This window comes from Danio rerio, chromosome 24, assembly GCF_052040795.2.
Source record: "Danio rerio strain M-AB ecotype USA chromosome 24, GRCz13ab, whole genome shotgun sequence".
In the NCBI taxonomy this organism is placed as follows: Eukaryota; Metazoa; Chordata; class Actinopteri; order Cypriniformes; family Danionidae; genus Danio; species Danio rerio.
Window position 1 is genome coordinate 21528697 of NC_141044.1, and position 21658 is coordinate 21550354.

Below are 21658 nucleotides of genomic sequence, written 5' to 3' on the forward strand. Positions count from 1 at the left end.
AAACTGTTGCACATATTCTCACATTTTTTCGTTCATTTTTCTTCGGCTTAGTCCCTTTTATTATCAGGGGTCACCACAGCAGAATGAACCGCCAACTTATCTAGTATGTTTTTACACAGCGGATGCCCTTCCAGCCGCAACCCAGTACTGGGAAACACCCATACACACTCAACGACCCTAATCATAAAGCCAAGGCTACAAAGGAATGGTGTAAAATGAAACATTTTCATGTGTTGGAATGGCCCAGTCAGAGAATCTGTGGCAAGATCTGAAAACTGCCGTTTACAAACGCTCTCCATCTAATCTGACTCAGCTTGAATTGTTTTGCAAGGAAGAATGGGCAAAGAATGGCTCTCTAGATGCACAAAGCGTAACGGTTAGGGGCCGGGGGATAGCCCGTACCCGTCTGCAACACCACTGATTACTTTATAGTGCCATATAATTACTTAAAGGGCACCTAGGTTACTCCTTTATTCAGATTTAATATAAGTGTTTTGCGTCTGCAGAATGTGTATGTAAAGTTTCAGCTCAAAACACCCATCAGATTTTTTACTATACCTTTACTAGATTCTACTTCATACATTTTTCCACCCAGGTGGTCGTTTTGTCGAACTGCGCCTTTAAGACTAGTCCTCCCCGCCTACTGTTTCTACGTGCCTTTCTGCGTGTCTTAATCTCCTCCCTCGGCTGCGTCAGACAACAGACAGACTTAAAGGAAAAAGAAGATCTCACGTAACGTTTGTGAAAAATACTACAGTTGGAACTGACATACTACATAGTTACCGATGAGTATTTGTTGTGGAGATGCATCGACACACAATGTCAATGTACAAAGTTTGCACGCACAGAGAGAGAGAGAGAGAGAGATACAGACCGACACACACACACATAAACAGACGCGTTTAGCTTTGCATTCTTTTTGCACGCATATGTGACAGGATACAGCTCTATCTCCACTGCTGTGTGGATATCTGTTATGTTAATGTACAAAATAAACCTGATTTAACGTCCTCAAACCGGGATTGAAGCGTCTTCTCTTATAGTTGTTCTGACACGCGATTGTGCTGATGAACTAAAGCTGGAGTAAATCGCTGTACTTCATTACACACGTGCACTGTTTTAAAACATTTTAAACAGGTGAAACTTACTCTTGATCCCATTTGATGAGGATTAATGATTCCACCAAACTGAATAGAGCTTTAATTCCCGGTTGCTTTGCGCTTGTGTGGTCTAGATGGTATGATTATACAAGTGACTACCGGGATATGTTAATACGCGTAGCTGTCAATCAATTCGGTGGGCAGGGGGACCGCACTCCTACGTCAAGTTGCGGTCGGTCTGAAAACCGAATCACTCCAATTGGTCCACCGTTTTTATGTTGTTAAATTGAAAAAAAGGACTGAGTGTGGTTATTTCACCCCAATATGACGTCTATGCACTATATATACACACGTCTGTCCAAATAGCTTGAAAAGTAGATTTTTCACCATAGGTGCCCTTTAAATCATGTGTACGCTTTCGGTTTTCACTGCTAAGTGCGGTTCATACTTCCCGTGTGGGAGGGTTGTGAAAGTCACGGGGGGATCGCACAGGACCCCTTATCGCACTGGACTGTCCGCTACGCCACTGATCCTCCATCAGATTGAGTTTAAATATAATTGTGCACCAGTTCCTAAGTAGAGTCTATGTGGTGTTATTTAATACTGGTACGTCTACAAACATTATGTGAACATTAAATTTGAACTTTTCCATTGTGTGTCCATTTAAAATGACACATATGATGAGTCATCTTTTGTAAGCTGTTTGGACAGCACTGTGCGTAGGTATAGTGTGTCCACAGTCATATTGGGGTGATATAAAGACAAAAAGTCTCTTTTTTTTATTTTATTTCCTGACGTTAAAATTGGATCCAAATCCCTTACATTTTGAGGCCCACCACAAGGTGATGTAGGAGTGCAGGTTCCCCAGCCCACCGAATTGGTGGATAGAACCGTATAAGCATGTCTCTATTGTAACACGTGTAATCACATCCACAAGACAAGACGTGCGCAAAAGCAATGGGATTAAAAGATCTGTTCAGCTCACTGTGATCATCAAATGTAATCAAGAATGAGTTTGACAAGTTTAAAACGTTTTTAAAACAGTGCATGTTTGTAATAAATTACAGCGATTTAAGCTGTTTACTTTATCATCACAGACGCATGTCAGTACAATTATAAAAGAAGATGCTTCAGTCTCGGTTTGTGGAGGACATTGCGTGTGACTCATCATTGCAACTCAACAACAAATACATCAAATAATAATAATCGTTGGGAAAGTTCTTACTGTAGTATCTCTCACAAACGTTATGTGGGATCTGCTTCCTTCGTCTCTGTCACTGTACTGTTTATCTGACACAGCCGAGCCGGAGCTTGAGGCACACTCTAACAGGCACGTGTACACGTTGGGTGGGGAGAACTAGCATTAAAGACACAGGCCACAAAAACAGCTACATAGTGTTCAGAGCTATAAGCTCCAATATTCTGAAAGCTATAATAAATAATCTGATGGATGCTTTGATCTGAAACTTCACACATTCTGCAGACATAAAAGACCCTTTAACACAGAGTATGAATGCTTTGGCTGCTTTTGAAACCTTTTTAAGTCTTTGGTTTTGAATCAGTGAATTGGGGGTCATATGATTTCAGGAAACTGATTCTATTTAATGCCATTAGTGTTTTAAAATGTTTTTAAAAATTCAATAATAATTCAATAAGCAATCTGTGTGATCAATGAAGTTTTCAGGGTTGTCGTTTTTTTTTTTTTAATCTAATCTTGAATCAACTTTAAGAGTTTGTATTAGTTTTACTGAGAAAAGATTTTTGACATTTGAAAGTGATGCATAACAATATAAAGTTACTACCTAAAAAGTAACTAATTGCGTTAGTTACTTATTTTTTCTGATATGTAATGTTACATTACTTTTGAGTTTTTCTGACCTGGCTGAAACTTTCTCATTCAGAACTTGTTTTTTTTTTTCTTCTTCTTTTTTTAAAAAAAAGGAACTCTGCAATTTATATGAAAAATATATTTTCGGATAATGTTATCCGATACCTTCCTGACCCCAGAGCTGTACAGTAGTCAACATTTGAAGTGGATCAGAATGTTTTTTAAAATTGTCCTAGGACAAGAATGGCTGTTGTTTAATAGTTTTAGGACAACATTGATAAAAGTTAATGATCCGCTTCAAGTGTTGACTACTGTACATGTATATACAGATTAAAGCTTAAATGTGTTGGCTACTTTTGTACTAATTGTCTTATGTAAAGAGCCCACAATATAATACAAATTAGGCCTTAAATTACAGAAAATAACATTATGCAAACATAATATTAGATAAGAGCATTTCACTGAATTTAATGTTTGCATAGAGTCTGAATAAAAAATCCCCTCATTAATTATTAGTACGAAGTTGTTGCATTTACAATTTTGGCCAGCAGGTGTCCCTACCATATGGTGTTTTAAACGCTTTGAAATCATTTTGAAAAGCAATTTAGTTTAAGCTTTACTTTTTTACTTGCTAGTTAATTCCAGGTCATTAGACTAATATTGGTGCTTTTTTGAGGTCAGCAACATAGAATTTCAAAATACAAATTGTTGAATTCATTACACAAGATAATGATACTGTTTTCTTTCATAATTGATTAAATATTGCTGTTTTAATTGCACATTTCAATACTTTTATATGCAAATAAACCCCCTCTAAATTACCTTCTGTGTCTTCTTTCACAGACAATCAAGTACTGGCTTTTGGAAAACTAGTAAGCACATCCAACACTTACGAGGACCACGACCCTAATGAAGGCAGAAAACCTGTGACCATCACCACTGATAATCCCCTTTTGTGGAGTATGGGACTAAGACGACTTCAATCGAGCCAAACATTCCTTTAACATCAAAACATGCCTTATTTCAGCACTAACTGCCTTTAAGGAATTACTGAAGACAATGAGTAGTGTAACCTTTGATTTATTAACACAGCCAAATAGAAAATGTTAACACAAAAAACCAACATGATTTATACAAACGTCCGCATTCAGTTCATCATCCAACACTGTTTGAGGCAGCCGAAGGTCTGTTTGGCTTCACCGCCTGGTTGATTCAACCACCACTGTTAAGAGAGAAAAACAGTCTGGCTTTAATCACAGTAAATCTAATCACAGACTGAATGCAACAGGCTATTTGCACCTCTTCACTGTAGCGTTATTAGATTTTTATAATGATTTTGTAAGCAGTTATTTGCAAACAATGCGAGGAGTAAAAGACTTAAGATTGTTAGTGTGGATTACTTACACAATGATGTTGTTGATGGGGATGTGGATGAGTTTGACAAAGAATCCAATGAAGCCCATGATGGCAAATCCAATCGCTGTTGCCATTGCGATCTTCTGGAATTCTAGAGAGCAGGGGGGGGGGGGGGGGAGATACAATGAAAAATTAACTTGGGTGCATGTAAACTGTGAAATACATGCTAAATAAAGCATTCTAGAGAGTCTACAGATTGAGAGTTAATTTTTTTTAAACACCCATTAATATAGCACAAGACCCATGTTGTTTCTAAATATCATTCTACAATTCGATTGATGAAAGCATAGATTTGCATTCTTTACACACCACAAACAAATAATGAGTGATGCACAATCTTTTTTTGATATTTGACAATTAAAGATAATTTACAAAGCAACTGGGCATCTGTATTTAGTGAAACAAAAACACATGAGATGTTGAAAAACAACATTAAATGTTTTTGATTGTTTTAAAATGCCATTTTTCTGTAGTGGGAACATTTGGAGGTCCTACTTTTAAGGCCGTACATTGTCACCACAATGGCTAAGAATAAATAAGTTATAATCATTAATGGTAAAGAGACGGCTTGAAGGTTGTTTTACCCTACAAACTTAATAGGTTGTCAGTAAATAAAAAGGTGCCACATTTTCAGACAAGCTTACATTACATTTTTAGACAAGACAATGTTTTGAAATCATTATTTGCTGGAATAAACATTAAACTTAAACAACCAGATTGTTTTTTTTAAAGACCAATTATTATTTTCAGGACATAAAAACGCTCTTTATTATAATATTTTTTATGATTATGGTGGTTAAAGTCAAAATAATGTTATTGTGTGTTGATGTGGACAGTAGTGCTCTTCATGTGAACAGGCCTTGTCCGTTTTGTTTTTCCTTCATGAAATGACTGAATATGTTCTCTTATAAATATTTTTAAAATTACTTTATCTACATAGCAGCAAGAATTGTACCATAAAAAGTGACAACAAACAAACCATTAACTAAAAGTTTTGTCTCAAACTTGTGATCTGCTGCTTATTAACAGTTAAGGAGCTAGTTACCTTTGGGTATTGGTTAGGGTAAGGGATACTAATAGTCAATATTTTAATAATAGACAGGTAATAAGCCACAAGCTAATAGTGAGAATGTCTGCTTAAACCAAAATGTTAGTTCTAATTAAATTAAATTTAATCTTTGGATCCAAATGGAAACAGGATATACCTTTTCTGTCTGGTTTTGTGCATCTTTTGACGAGTCTGATAGAGTCTTTGACGAACTGCCTGCTAGGCTCCACGAACTGCATGACCTGATCCATCTTGAAATGAGGCTGGCGGAAGAAAAAAAAAAACATTCATTTCACATCAAAACGAACCACAAACATGTCTGTGCCACTATATCGAGATCTAACAGAGGAAACTTATAAACAGTTCAAAAATGATATGGCTTAATATAATTATTAACTTATCTTTTTCAGACCCATTAGCCCTCTAAGTTACCTCGAAACCCAAACACAAAGACAATTATTATTTCCAGGAAATTATTTAATGACACTATTAAAAGGCCCCAGTTATTAAATGTTTAACTTGATGAACCAAGTTAACTGAAAGTCTTTAACTGCCTAACTTATTTGACTAACGTAATGTTCTACAGAAAAACTAACGTTAGCTAACCTAGCACTGTTAGCCTGGATGCTATGCTCTGGATAAAAACCTGTAAACTGGATGACTTTAATAATATTTTTCAGTGTATCTACATCCCAATATTATAAAAGAATGGTCTAACAGTAAAGTACTCTCCATCTCATATTAGTAATATAAGCTTGACGGTCATTACTGATCAATCAGAAACAGTGTTTACGTCACACTGAAACTCAGCGGTGCCAAATGTAACGTATTACCTGTTTTAATCCAACATTCTTTACTTAGTATAGATTCGTAAAGAGACAAAATCGACGAAAAGAAACTTACCTGTGTTGGCAAATCAAAGGATAAAGCGGTGGTCCAGCTGAACGCAAACTGACTCCACTGTGTGTTACGCCACGTAGATTTAACTGCAGAAAGACTGACGCAGCTCTAAGACTGACGCATGCGCACTGGCTCAAAACTCCTTCTCATAGTGACTTGCGTGCTGACACCTAGCGGCTGGATGTATGAGCTCAGCGAGTTGTCCACATCATCATTACTGCAGCTGATTAGATATGCGTGTCATCTGTACGGTGTGTAAAATGATTTGTACGTAAATCCGGACAACTAACATTATATATCACAATTTCAGTTTTATATAGCTCTATATTCAAAAAATAATCTAAAAGTTTTCTTTTCCGTTAGGTTTAATAACATATGCTACACTCACCAGTCACTTCTGCTCATCTAACTCTAACGTTATGATGTGAATCTCCCATTCCGCCACATCCCAAAGGTGCTGTATTGGGTTGAGATTTGGTGACTATGGAGGCCATTTGAGTAAAGTGAACTCTTTGACATGATCTAGAAACCAGTCTGAGATGATTCATGCTTTATGACATGGCACATTATCCTGGAAGCCATCTGAAGATACATTGTGGTCATAAAGGGATGGACATGGTCAGCAACAATACTCAGGTAGGCTGTGGCGTTGATGCGATGCTCAATTGGTACTAATAGGCCAAAAGTGTGCCAAGAAAATATCCCCCACACCATTACACCACCAGCAGCAGCCTGAACTGTTGTTACAAGGCAAGATGGATCCATGCTTTCATGTTGTTGTCAAATTCTGACCCTACCATCTGAATGTAGCAGCAGAAATGGAGACTCAACAGACCAGGCAACGTTTTTCCAATCTTCTATTGTCCAATTTTGTTTGGCCTGTGCAAATTGTAGCCTCAGTTTCCTGTTCTTAGCTGACAGTAGTGGCACCCGGTGTGGTCTTTTGCTGCTGTAGCCCATCTGCCTCAAGGTTCAACGCGTTGTGCATACAGAGATGCTTGGTTATTTGAGTTACTGTTGCCTTTCTATCAGATCAAACCAGTCTGGCCATTCTTGTCTGACCTTTAGCATCAACAAGACATTTGCGTCCACAGAACTGCCGCTCACTGGATATTTTCTCTTTTTCTGACCATTCTCTGTAAACCCTAAAGATGGTTATGAGTGAATCCCAGTAAATCAGCAGTTTCTGAAATACCAGCCCATCTGGCATCAACAACTATGCCATGATCAAAGTCACATAAATCATCTTTATTCCCCATTGTAATGCTCAGTTTAAACAGCAGCAGGATCGTCTTGACCATGTTGACATGCTTAAATGCATTGAGTCTGCAGGACTGGACAGTTTAGATCTCCACCTTTCCTTGCAATTACAAGTTTACAACTTGTTGTTCTGAGTTTAAATCTCACAAATATTGATCAAGGGAACATGTTTTCTATATAAACCAGCAGAAAGACAACCATCCTGAAAAATCATAGCTCATATTAGCTCTTCAGTTAAGTTTGTTGACTGAATACACTGTAAAAAAAATAATAAAATGCCAGGTTAAACACAACTTCTTTCAGCAAATTTGAGTTGGGACAAGATGAAGCAATTAAGTTAACTTATTAGTTTTTACAAATTTGAGTAGATTAAACATGAACAATTAAGTATAAAAAATCAAGAATTGTGTTGTTTCAGCTAATTTTAAACAAACATTTTGTACAAAAAGCAAACGTCATTTTATAAGTGCATTAGAGCTTTTCAGTAAAGAAACAATTGCAAATGCATGATAAAAATATTTAATAATCTCAAATATATTTTAATTCATAACAGTTCATTATGTCTGGTGAAATTATAACAGCATCGGCAAAAGTATTAAAAAAACAGTATTTAATATACAATATAATACATACAGTATAGTGTTGATTCAGGCATGCATTGTATGAGTTCTAGAGTTTGGGTTATCTTTGACATTAGCACAAAAGCTTTCATTCCAATCTTACATCATTGTCACTGAGAGGAGCACTCTATCAATCCCATATAATGCCGAGCATCTGACAGCTCAGTTCCCAGAGTTTCTGAGCCATTTCATCATCTGAAGCTTCTCTTGAACACTGAGCCGGGCCACAGTCACTGAAACAAAGCAGATCCTCAGGCTTAAAATCAGACTTTGATCATTCGTACACCTAGCTTAACATCTTTATTCTATCTTTAAAATAAGCACACTTCATGATCATTAAAAAGCAGTTCAAGAGCTGTATTTCTTGTGCACACTGGGACATGAGAGTAAAGTCAATAATAGGTATTGTATTGTGCAGTGTATTTTCCAATAATACCATGTTCTGTACCTGTAATATCCTCCGCTCTCTCTGTCCAGTTCGGGCTCTATGGCGCAGTAGATGGTGGTCTGTGCTCCCTGACTGGTGGTCTTGGTGAAGGGGCTGAAGACCTTGAATGCGATCTGCGCAGGTTTGTTGAGGTTTCTGAACAGCTCTGACTGAACCACACCAGGATGGAGAGAGTAGACATTCACACCACTGCCTAGAGGAACATCAGATGTTATTACCACAGCTGGATTAAACACTGTACAAATGATTCATATTGATCTATCTGTCCATTCATCTATCTATCTATCTATCTATCTATCTATCTATCTATCTATCTATCTATCTATCTATCTATCTATCTATCTATCTATCTATCTATCTATCTATCTATCTATCTATCTATCTATCTATCTATCTATCTATCTATCTATCTATCTATCTGTGTCTGTCTGTCTGATTATGATCTATGTCTGTTTGTTAATCTGTCCATTCCTCTATCAATGTCTTATTTTCTGTCTGGTATGTCTGTCTGTCTGTCTGTCTGTCTGCCTGTTTTTCCATTTGTCTGATTATTCATCTGTTTGTCTGTCTGTCTATCTTTGTCTTATTATCTGTCTGCCTGTGTTCATTAAACTGTATTTCTGTCTGCCTGCCTGTCCGTCCGTCCGTCCGTCCGTCTGTCTGTCTGTCTGTCTGTCTGTCTGTCTGTCTATCTATCTATCTATCTATCTATCTGTGTGTGTCTGTCTGTCTGTCTGTCTGTCTGATTATATGTCTGTTAATCTGTCCATTCCTCTATCTATGTCTTATTTTCTGTCTGGTATGTCTGGTCTGTCTGTCTGTCTGTCTGTATTTCTATCTCTGATTGTCCGTCCATCTGTCTGTCTGTTTGTCCATTCGTCTGATTATCTATTTGTCCATCTGTCTGTCTATCTTTGTCTTATTTTCTGTCTGCCTGTGTTCATCAAACTGTATTTCTGTCTGCCTGCCTGTCTGTCTGTCTATCCATCCATGCATCCATCCATCCATCCATCCATCCATCCATCCATCCATCCATCCATCCATCCATCCATCCATCCATCCATCGGTCTGTTTGTCTGATTATGTCTGTCCATTCATCCAACCGTCCATCTCTCTGTTTGATTATCTGTCTGTCCATCCATGTCTTATTATCTGTCTGTCTGTCTGGCCGTCCTTACATTTTTCTGTCTATCTGGCTGTCCATCTGTTTATCTGTCTGTCTAGCCATCTGTCAGATTGTCTGTTTGTCTATTTCTGATTGTCTATTCATCCTTCTGTCTGCCTGTAATTCCATCCATCCAATTGTCCATCCATCTGTCCGCCTGTTTGTCTGATTATCCGTGTGTCTCTCCATCTGTCGATTTGTCTGTTTGTCTCTCTCTGGCTGCCTATCCATTTTTCTGTCTGCCTGTCTGTTTTTCTGTCCGTCCGTCTGTCTGTCCATCTGTCCGCCTGTCTTTTTATCTTAGTCTCATTATCTGTCTGTTCGTGTCCATCCTACTGTCTTTATGGCTGTCTGCCTGTCTAATTCATCCATCCATCCATCCATCCACCCATCTGTCCATCTGATTATCTGTTTGTCCATCCTTCCATCTGTTCATCTGTCTGTCTTATTATCTGTCTGTCTATCCATCTATTTTTTCTGTCTGTCTGTCTGTCTGTACATCTGTCCATCCATCTTTTTAATTAATTTGAGCAGTTCTTAGTTCAGATTGATTATTCATACAGTATAATACAGTATTACTCTCCATACTCCCTCTTCTATCTTTGTCATAAACAGTTGACTTCTTTTAGAATCTACATAAAGCCCCATAGTGGAAGTATATAATTACTTTATTTCACTAAAATAAAAATGGGAATTACTTTTGTTAATGATAACTTTAAAGTCTGTATGAATCACCCTGACAGTCACCTTTGATCAGTTTTACTCGTTTATAAAGTGCACAAATTACACATTAAAACTGCTTTGAAATCATACGAAAGTGCTATAATATTAATATAGTTTACTATATACAGTTGAAGTCAGAATTATTAGCCCCCCTTTGAATGTATTTCCTTTTTAAATATTTCCCAAATGATGTTTAACAGTATGTCTGATAATATTTTTTCTTCTGGAGAAAGTCTTATTTGTTTTACTTTGGCTTGTATAAAATCAGCTTTTAATTTTTAAAAAACCCTTTAAAGGTAGAAACTATTAGCCCCTTTAAGCTATATATGTTTTTTTCGATACTCTACATCTTCATACAATAACTTGATGAATTACCCTAACCTGCCTAGTTAATCTAATTAAGCTAGTTAAGCCTTTAAATGTACCTTTAAGCTGTATAGAAGTGTCTTGAAAAATATCTAGTCAAATATTATTTACTGTCGTCATGGCAAAGATGAAATAAATCAGTGAATAGAAATGAGTTATTAAAACTAATATGTTTAGAAATGTGTTGAAAAAATCTCTCCGTTAAACAGAAACTGGGGGCTAATAATTCCGATTTTAACTTTATAATATATAGCATGATTGCCTCACAGGAAGAAGGTCGCTGGTTTGAACCCTGGCTGGGTCAGTTGGCATTTCTGTGCTGAGTTTGCATGTTCTCCTCCATGTTGGCGTGGGGTTCCTCTGGGTGCTCCGGTTTCCCCCACAGTCCAAAGACATGCGCTATAGATGAACTGAATAAGCTAAATTGGCTGTAGTGTATGTCTGTAAAGGCAGGAGTCTTTGGGTGTTTCCCAGTGTTGGGTTGCAGCTGGAAGGGCATCCGCTGCGTAAAACATTTGCTGGATAAGTTGGCGGCTCACTCTGCTGCATGACAACCCCAGATTAATAAAGGAACTAAGCTAAAAAGAAAATGAAGGAATGAATGAATATAATATACAGTAATGTTATTGCTATAATAAATTTTGAATGTCTTATGCATTTATCAGAATTTCTGCTGTGTGAACAGATCGCAAAATCATCTATTACATCATGAGCTTGATTTGCCACAAGAGCACAATCAGTACTTACCATATGTTTGCATCTGGAATTTAGAAAACTGGAGAGAAATACTGTATAACAAAATAATAATCAATCTGCACTGAGAACTGGAATATTGTCTAAAACATTTATGAATAAAGCACCTTTCCATTCAACGAGTCAAAGAACACAAAATAATCTCTTCCTGATGAACTGGCGGCAAATGTGAAAAAGAAAAAATACCACAACATGGTAGGAAAAGCCACTGTGGGCCTTTTTCTTATATAATTACTGGCACCTCAGAAGGTGAAATACAATAAACGTGCAGTGACATTTGGAGGTGAAACCACTCTTTGGGAGCACAGCAGTTTTAAGAGGTAATATCCTGAACCTCTGTGATGATAGACTTTGGCTGAGGAATTTTAGAATGACCAAAACAACATTTCAGATGTTTTACAAAGAGGCCAGTCCACTGGTTTGTCCATTAATGTTGTCCTATCGCACCCATTTTTACCATCACATGATCTGTTAAAACAAAATCACATACATTTTGGTTGCACATGCTAGACTTGATAAATGTGTTTCTATTGTAGTTTAAGTATTTTTCTTATCAGATAAAAATATTGTCCTACACAGTTAGTAAAAACCAATGGGAATTTATTATATTTATGGTATTTCCATAATCTTTCATGCAATACTCCAAAATGCACTTTAAACTAGGTCAAAGGAAACACAGCTATAGCGATAAGCCCAAAACAGGACATTTTGTATATGTTTATATTCATAAGAGAACACTAATATCCGTTTTAACCAAGAACTTTGCTTTCCCTCTGTGTCCTGTTTTTTTTTCTTTTTTTTTTTTTGCGTAAGTTTATATAATCTAACAGGAAGAATAGGCAATTTACCATCACATTGTACCTGCATGAATACCAACTCAACCAGAGTTTAACAGAAAGAAGACAAACAAGACACAAGTTTGTCTTCTTTAGCTTGATGTTTAGTCTGGCTCTGACAGCCGTGCTGTGAAGGTCACATACCCTGTAGTCTTTTAGCCAAGGAGCGTGTGCAGAGGATGTTGGCTAGTTTGCTCTGTCCGTAAGCCCTGCGTGGAGAGTAAACCTTCTCACTGTTTATGTCCTCCAGATGGATGCCACTCCAAGTATGGGCCACAGATGCCACGTTGACGATCCTGGAGGGGGTTGATTTCTTTAGGAGGTCCAGCAGAAGGTAAATAAGCAGAAAATGACCTGGAGGGAGTTTGGAGAGGATAAAAATAGTCAGGGAGTTGTTTGACCTTTCATTGTTTCTCATGTCCTGTTGACCCCTCTATGCTTTATTTGCCTTTACTTAATAAATGCATGGAAGTGGATGTGTCTGGGAAGGATGTGAGCTATATGTGAGTGTTTAGGTTGCAACAGGAAGTCAACTGGGCTGGTGAATAATTAAACAGCATGCACTGTCAATTAGAGGACTCAAATACTTCACATTGGTTGGAAGTCTGAGACTTGAGTGATGAAAGCTTGACTTCTACATACAATTGGTGCTTGTTTTGAAAGAGGTCACTTTCAGGGTAACAGTATCGATTAGATGAACTGAGTATTGATTACTTCTTAATTGTTTCTGGGTTGTTGTAAAAAAAAAAGTAAAAAAAATTGACTGTCTCCATTTCTTCATATACACACTTTCTTTGTCATTCCAGATGACTTTATTAATGAGTTATTTGAGTCACTGCAGAGATGTATGGATGCAGTCCTCCAAGCTCATGGGAGTCACACAATATTCATTCTTTTTCCACTGCACCATGACTGATGATATTTTATACTGTACATTATTTCTGTTTAGTCACAAGTCTTTTGTCTAGGCAAAGTCAGAGCTTACTGTCCTAATTAAATCTTTAAAAATCAAGGCATGATGGTATTGTATATTGTGGTAAAATAAGTGTAATCTAGAGGCCTTTCATATAAGCCACTTCTGATACAAAATGATCAACTAGAAGTCAAGTTAAAAACTTATCAAGTCAAGTCCTAAAACTTATAGGCGACAAGTTTTTTATGAGGTAGTGTGTGTATGTGTATACAGTTGAAGTCAGAATTATTACCCCCACCCCCAAATTATTAGTACCCCTGTTTATTTTTTCCCCTAATTTCTGTTTAACAGAGAGAAAATTTTGTTGGCACATCTGTAAACTATCGAAAAATATATAGCTTAAAGAGTCTAATAATTTTGACCTGTTTTTTAAACAATTAAAAACTGCTTTTATTCTGGCCGAAATAAAATGAACCAGACTTTCTCCAGAAGAAAAAAATATTACCAGACATACTGTGAAAGTTTCCTTGCTCTGTTAAACATCATTTGGGATATATTTTAAAAAAAAAAGGGGGGGGGGTAATAATTCTGATTTTAACTGTATATATAAAGAGTTCAGATGAGAAAGTCTTGTGCCATCTGAAACTTTTTTCTAAGTTTCTTAATTTTTTTCTTTTTTTTTTTACATTTTCTATTTTTTTTTTAAACACTCAAAACACTTTTTATGTGTATACGTATAAATAAATACGTTCATTGTGCAATGATGTTTTAAATGGACTTAATGTGACTGTAAATCCTGTGCATTTATAAGATTTCTGTCCAAAAATAGCTTGTCCAAAAATCTTCCTAACTTCATTTAAACTTTAACATGTTTGTAGCTCATGTTTCATGATTTAACATGTCTAATTGTGTTTAGAACAGATAGATATTGTCACTTTTTATTGTAATACATAAATGAAATAGCAAAAAAATGCTTTTACCTAAATGGTTTACTCCAAACTGCATCTCAAAGCCATCCGCTGTTTTTGAATATGGGCACATCATGATTCCAGCATTATTGATCAGGATATTGACTTGCTTTTCTTCTGAAAAAAAAAAATAAAGACATGTTGTGATATATTATATTATATTATATTATATTACATTACATTACATTACATTACATTACATTACATTATATTATATTATATTATATTATATTATATTATATTATATTATATTATATTATATTATATTATATTATATTATGGCAACTCGGTGGCACAGTAGATGCCTCAACTGGGTCAGTGGGGCATTTCTGTGTGGAGTTTGCATGTTCTCCCTGCATTCGCTGGTTTCCTCTGGGTGCTCCGGTTTCCCCACAGTCCAAAGACATGCGTTACAGGTGAATTGGGTAGGCTAAATTGTCCGTAGTGTATGAGTGTGAATGACTGTGTATGGATGTTTCCCAGAGATAGGTTGCACCTGAAGGGCATTCGCTACATAAAACATATGCTGGATAAGTTGGCAGTTCATTCCGTTGTGGGGACCCCAGGGACTAAGCCGGGGACTAAGCCGAAAAGAAAATAAACGAATGAATATTATATTATATTATATTATATTATATTATATTATATTATATTATATTATATTATATTATATTATATTATATTATATTATGTTATGTTATGTTATGTTACTTTACATTATAATATATTATATTATATAATTTATTATATTACTTCATATGATATTCAAATGTTCTACGCACCCTTGTTTATGAGCTCTGCAAATGCTTTGATGGATTTGGTATCGGCTAAATCAAGTTTTTTCACCACAATGTTTTGGTTTGCAGAATTGTCCATTAATTCTCTTCTGGCAGCCTCTGCCTTCTCGAGGTCTCGACAGGCCATGATGACTCTCGCCCCTGAGGACAACACATAAAAGAGCTGATAAAAACCTGCAAACAGTCACGGACAATTTCACTCAAAAAAGAGCACATATCCTTCATGCATCTGAAATAATTGTGTTTGCATGTTCCGGCAAATGTCCTTGCTGTGAAATGCCCTCGCATAATAATTAATGTGGTGCTAAAGCGGGATGTAAGGCTGATGAGCTCACACAATAGCTGTTTGCTTGGTAATTACTGTGCAGAACGTCTATTAAACTATTCAGAGCAATTTGGCTGGCAAGCATCAGACTTTCTTTGTTGGAATTCAGCGGCTCCATGTGGGAAAGAGTACAGTTTTACATCTCTTTGGCAGATCGTATTGTAATCCTGTCGTTTGTTTATCAGCCTCAATTCAAAGGTTGTAAAAGCCTCTTGGTCTGTTAAAATAAAAATATTTGCTCTCTCTTTTTTTAACCTATTTTTGTGAGCTTTTTAAAATAGTACTAATAAACAACATGGATTTTAATAATGACTCTTTTTAAAGAGTACAGTTTTACAACTCTTTGGCAGATCATATTGTAATCCTGTCGTTTATTTATCAGCCTCCATACAAAGCTTGTAAAAGCCTCTCGGTTTTTTTTTTTAAGATGAAATATTTGCTCTCTCTTTTTTAGTGTTTATTTTTTCTGTATTAATAAACAACACTGATTTTAATAATGAATGTTAAGAGTACAGTTTTACATCTCTTTGTCAGATTGTCTTGTAATACTCTCGTTTATTTATCAGCTTCTATTCATAGCTGGTAAAAGCCTCTCTGTCCTTTAAGATGAAACATTTTCTCTCTCTTTTTTTAGTATTTCTAAGCTTCTTAAAATAGTAACAATAAACAACATGGGTTTTAATAATGACTGTATTCAAAGAGCACAGTTTTACATCTCGTAGGCAGATTGTATTGTAATCCTGTCGTTCATTTACCAGCCTCCATTCTAAGCTTCTAAAAGCCTCTGTTGTTTCAGATGAAGTATCTGCTCTTTTGTTCTTTATTTTATTAATTTTGTCACCGATTTGAGCCCGGGCTGGGGTAGTTGGCATTTCTGTGTGGAGTTTGCATGTTCTCCCCGTGTTTGCATGGGTTTCCTCTGGGTGCTTCTGTTTCCCCCACAGTCCAAAGACATGTGCTATAGGTGAATTGGGTGAACAAAATTGTTCGTAGTGTATGAGTGTGTTTGTGAATGAGTTTGTATGACTGTTTCCCAGTACTGGGTTGCAGTTGGAAGGGTATCCGCTGTGTAAAACATGCTGGATGAGGTGGTGGTTCACTCCACTGTGGTGACCTCTGAAAACCAAGAGGGTAAGCCGAAGGAAAATAAATCAATGAATGTTTTGTAAGAATAGTTTTACATCTTCTTGGCAGATCGTATTGTAATCCTGACGTTTATTTATCAGCCTCCATTCATGGCTTGTGAAAGCCTCTCGGTCTTTTAAGATGAAATATTTGCTCTTCTTTTATAGCTTTTTTAAGCTTCTTAAAACAGTATTAATAAACAACATGGATTTTAATAATGACTGCATTCAAAGAGTACAGTTTTACATTTCTTCGGCAGATTGTATTGTAATCCTGTCGTTTATCAGCCTCCATTCTAAGCTTGTTTTTACATTTTACATTTACATTTAGTCATTTAGCAGACGCTTTTATCCAAAGCGACTTACAAATGAGGACAAGGAAGCAACTTACACAACTATAAGAGCAACAATGAATAAGTGCTATAGGCAAGTCTCAGCTCTGTAAAGTCTAAGAAGGAAAGTATTAGTACTTTTTTTTTTTTTTCGGGTACAGTTAGTGTGATATCCAGAGAGGCAATTGAAGATTAGGAAGTGAAGTGGAGACTTGTAAAAGGCTTGTAAAAGCCTTTTTTTGTCATTTATGTTGAAATATCTGCTCTCTTGTTAGTTTGTTTTTTTTAATTTGAGCTTTTTTATCTTAGTAATAATAGTAATAATAAACAATATTGATTTTAATAATGAATGTTTTGTAAGGGGTGGCTCAGTGGTTAGCACTGTCACCTGACAGCAAGAGTCCTGGTTGGACCAGTTGGAATTTGTGGAGTTTGCATGTACTCCCCTTGTTTGCGTGGGTATCCTCTGGGTGCTTCTGTTTACCCCACAGTCTAAAGATATGCGCTATAGGTAAATTGAATAAGCTAAATTATCCGTAGTGTATGAGTGTGTTTGTGAATGAGTTTGTATGGATGTTTCCCGGTACTGGGTTGCAGTTGGAAAGGCATCCACTGTGTAAAACATATGCTGGGTAAGTTGGTGGTTCATTCCACTGTGGAGACTAAGCTGAGGGAAAATGAATGAATTTTTTGTAAGAGTTTTACATCTCCTTGGCAGATCGTATTGTAATCCTGACGTTTATTTATCAGCCTCCAGTCATGGCTGGTAAAAGCCTCTCGGTCTTTTAAGATTAAATATCTGCTCTTTCTTTTTTTAGCTTTTTTAAGCTTCTTAAAATAGTAATAATAAACAACATGGATTTTCATAATGACTGTATTAAAAAAAAACATAAGTTGGCGATTCATTCTGGTGTGGCGACCCCAGATTAATAAAGGGACTAAGCCAAAAAGAAAATGAATGAATGAATGAATGAGAACTAAAAAATACAGAGAAAAGGGAAGGGAAGGGAAGAGGAAAAAAAATTTAAAAATAAAAGTAAATAAGGGGGCAATTTGAGGTGTTTCTACTAGGATTCAATCACTGCTCTCTCGTTAAAGTACTCAATAAATGGATTCAATAATACATAGAAATTCTTAGTTTTATTTTTAAGAGAAAGTCTTAGCTTCTGAAATTGCAGGCAAGACATGACATTTTTTATTAATGTGGAGCAATGGTGAGGATCTTTTCATTTCCAACTACGTAAAATCAATCTATGTGCCAAAAGGTTTATAAACCTAATCACTGTATGTTGATTATTAGATAATTCTGCATCATCACTGACACCAAATATAGCTAAAACAAGCCCAGAGTATACTTGTTTTCCCACCACTTCAGATATTAACTCATATTACCTGATTTTAATAATGAATGTTTTATAAGAGTACAGTTTTACATCTCTTTGCCAGATCGTATCATAATCCTCTCTTTTATTTATCAGCATCAAAAATATCTCTCTCTCTCTATTTATCTCTCTATCTCTCTATCTTCTATAAAATCTGTTTTTGCCTCTTTAAAACAGTAATAATAAACAACATTGATTTTAATAATGAATGTTTTGTAAGAGTACAGTTCTACATCTCTTTGGCAGATCATTGCAATGCTCTTGTTTATTTAACAGCCTCCATTCAAAAGCCTCTCTGTCTTTTAAGATGAAATATCTGCTCTGTTGTTCTTTTATTTATTTTTTTAGCTTTCATCAGATCATTCACAGGGTTTTGCTTTTGTGGTCAAAAGTGAGCTGAAAAGTCTTGAAAACATACAAAATGATGTTTTTGTTTGTTATTTACCTCTTCTCGCAAGGTCTCTAGCTGTCTCTTTGCCAATGCCTGTATTCGCTCCTGTGATAATGACTGTTTTTTCATCCAGACGTACTGAAGAGCTCCACTGGCCACAGAAGAAATTTCTGGAATTGAGCACAGAGCAAATGTTTTGAGATTTAATTTATTCATGAAGGAAATAAAGTTAGAGAGAATGTCACACAGTTCACTGTAGTGAATATTGTTTTAGTTTTTTTATATACACAAAATATAAAATGTACATTTTCAGCGTTTTTGAAGATGCAGTTGAAATAAATCATGGGGCATGTTGTCCCATTATATCTCGGTTCAGTGTACAATTAAAGAATCAGCACAAATATCCTGAAACACAAAAATATAATAAATGTCAAATCATTATCACCAAACTTTTACTAAAATTTTTTTTATAACTTTTAATAAAAAAAAATAGTTTGAACCATTTCTGCATGTACACACTTTGAAGTCTTTAATAAATGCTACCATATAGGGCTGGGCCGATAAACAACATTATATCAAATCATGATACAATTTATGTCATAATGATAAGCTCTAGACTTTTCTATATTGATCCAAGAGGCAATCACACAGCAGAAATGTGCAACGATGAGATTCTAAAGTGTGTTGATATTATTTTCGGCCACCAAAAAAAAAAATCGGCCAAAAATATGATATGCCATTTAGTAGACCATCTAATTTTTGTGGCTTCTGTCATTGTTAGGGTCGATATTGAAATGTAAATCGTTATCGTTCAATTTGGAAAATAATTATCAAGATTGCATTTTTGCCATATTGCCCGGCCATACCACCATGCATTTCCATTGCAATTGCTCTGGAATAGTTGTATTTAAGTCAAATCAGACTTTATGAAGTAATCACAACTGAATCTTTTCCATAAGTATTTTCTTGTGGTACAATAAGTATAATACAGTTCATCAAATCAGTTAAACTATTATAAAACATCAGACCATTATTGATTGAATTTAACAATGAATTTAATTTAGGAGAGTTTTTAATGAACTGAATAATTTATGTATATACACAAACTTTAAAATCAATCTACTAAAAATGTATTATTATTGCTCAGACATTAAGATGCATTTTTCTGTTGTTTTGCCACAGCATCTTTTGCCATTAAATTGCATATTAAAGGCTTTTCCCAGAAATATCGGTGAAACAAAACAATTAACTAAACAGAAAGATAAATACTTGTGATGCAGACTGCAATCTCCAATACAATGTATTATCTACATCGAAAAAAAATGTATAGTGTAAATAATTAATATAGTAATTCATGATTTTTGTATATTTTAAATTGAATTCATGAGTATTTTGTAGCTAGTTGTTTTTAAAACAAATTTCACCTCACAGTTACTGGATAAATGACTAATCTTAATTTAAAACAGTTAATGTAAATGGGACACCTTGAAAACTTATTTGACAATTCTCCATGTGACAATTGCCCAATTCTGCATGTTAAAATTATATGAACCAGTTTTATCAAACTTGTATAGACATAGCCTAATAAAGCCTAAATGCATTTAGATAATGGTATAGGCTATCCTACTGTTCTGTTGTATATCAAAAAACAAAACAAAACAAGAAACTAATACTCTAATGAGCAGCGAACGATTCACAGACTTTGGAAAAGAAAAGTTCTGATTCTTGCTTACCTTATGGAGTGCATGGTTTCAGTGTTGTGTGTTGTCCTCAGCAGACAGTAGTGCTGCGCGCTCCAGCGTCCGCTGTGATTTATGAATGGGTTATTATTACTATGCGGTCTGGACTGATGCTCCGCCTGTCCTAAGCTCTGTCGTCGTCTGGCCAAAGAAGCGCGTCCCACAATTCTGTATTTGTAAACGTGCTGCGCGTTCATGCATAAATGTGCTCGCTCGGATGGCCTTGACTGGACCTCCAAATGAAGCCGTGTTAAATTCAGCCTCTTTTGCAAAGTTGGACATTCCGTCACACATCCGCAGAACAAACTAAACAATAACGTCATTGACTTACAGATGAGCCAAACTGTAGAAATGCAGTGGGTTTGTGTGTCCACTAGATGTCCCCGTTTATTGTTTCTCTCACAGACGTTCACCTCAGTAAAGGTAGCCCAAATTAAATTTTTGCACTTTATTTGGAGATGCTATTTCGTTCCATTAACACGCAGATTTTACTTTTTACGTTGTCTTCGCTTATTTAGACGAGTATTCTTACGTATAACCCAATATTCAGATCAATCTAGCCTGCACAACTGTATTTCACCTCCAACTCTTTTTGTTCACTCGTCAACTCTATTCCCGCCTCTTCACCAGTGTGTACCAACTAACTACAGTTTGACATACTAGCATACTGCGGTTGTTGGGAAAAAAAATAATGTATACTTTTTGGCCAAAGGGTAGCTAGTTCTTCAGGTTGCAAACTTGCGGTTTATGTACTTATTTGAAAATTTGCTTCGATAATTGATATTTTGATGCGACCATGCCTTACAAAACCAGCGATACTCTAGGCGTTGCAGTGGTGAAGTTTTCATAGTCAAAAATAAAAAGTTGTAGTATGGCCAAAATGATTGATTTTATTTCAAATAATAATTATATAAACAATAGTCATTCATTCTTTTTTTTTTTTTTTGGCCTAGTATTAATCAGGGGTCACCACAGCGGAATAAACCGCCAACTTATCCAGCTTATGTTTTACCCAGAGGATGCCCTTCGAGCTGCAATCCATCACTGGGAAACACCCATACACTCTCATTCACACACACAAACACACACACACACACACACACACACACACACACACACACACACACACACACACACACACACACACACACACACACACACACACACACACACACACACACACACACAGACAATATAGCTTACCCTATTCACCTATAGCAGGGG

At 36.0% G+C, this 21658-nt stretch overlaps 3 protein-coding genes and 1 long non-coding RNA gene across 6 annotated transcripts in view; 2 read left to right on the forward strand and 2 right to left on the reverse strand.

Moving 5' to 3' along the window:
* Positions 1 to 6387, forward strand: part of tpk1 (thiamin pyrophosphokinase 1) — a 163464-nt gene extending 157077 nt beyond the window's left edge. The window contains 1 exon segment of one of the 2 annotated variants that reach the window (NM_001006074.1): positions 3772 to 4534. In NM_001006074.1, coding sequence (NP_001006074.1) covers positions 3772 to 3932 — 161 coding nt within the window. In that variant the 3' untranslated portion in view covers positions 3933 to 4534. 2 annotated transcript variants of the gene reach the window in all.
* Positions 3991 to 6454, reverse strand: sec61g (SEC61 translocon subunit gamma). Its single transcript, NM_001002499.3, is given in 4 exon segments — positions 3991 to 4150; positions 4333 to 4435; positions 5550 to 5655; positions 6296 to 6454. Coding segments are annotated over 3 exon segments (207 nt in total). The 5' UTR covers positions 5644 to 5655; positions 6296 to 6454; the 3' UTR covers positions 3991 to 4140.
* A 13-nt stretch (positions 6455 to 6467) lies between these two features.
* LOC141380664 (uncharacterized) lies at positions 6468 to 16148 on the forward strand. Of its 2 annotated transcripts, XR_015524885.1 has the most exons (5): positions 6468 to 6543; positions 6656 to 6928; positions 8650 to 8857; positions 12714 to 12797; positions 15211 to 16148. It is a non-coding gene; the product is annotated as an uncharacterized LOC141380664 (long non-coding RNA). The 2 variants fall into 2 exon arrangements; XR_015524884.1 differs by lacking the exons at positions 6468 to 6543; positions 6656 to 6928; positions 8650 to 8857 and having other exon boundaries at positions 12668 to 12797.
* Positions 8056 to 20482, reverse strand: zgc:112332. The gene is given in 7 exon segments (NM_001020683.1): positions 8056 to 8405; positions 8621 to 8813; positions 12608 to 12817; positions 14357 to 14461; positions 15127 to 15282; positions 18750 to 18865; positions 20429 to 20482. Coding segments are annotated over 7 exon segments (897 nt in total). The 5' UTR covers positions 20443 to 20482; the 3' UTR covers positions 8056 to 8302.
* Between the last annotated feature and the right edge of the window lie 1176 nt (positions 20483 to 21658).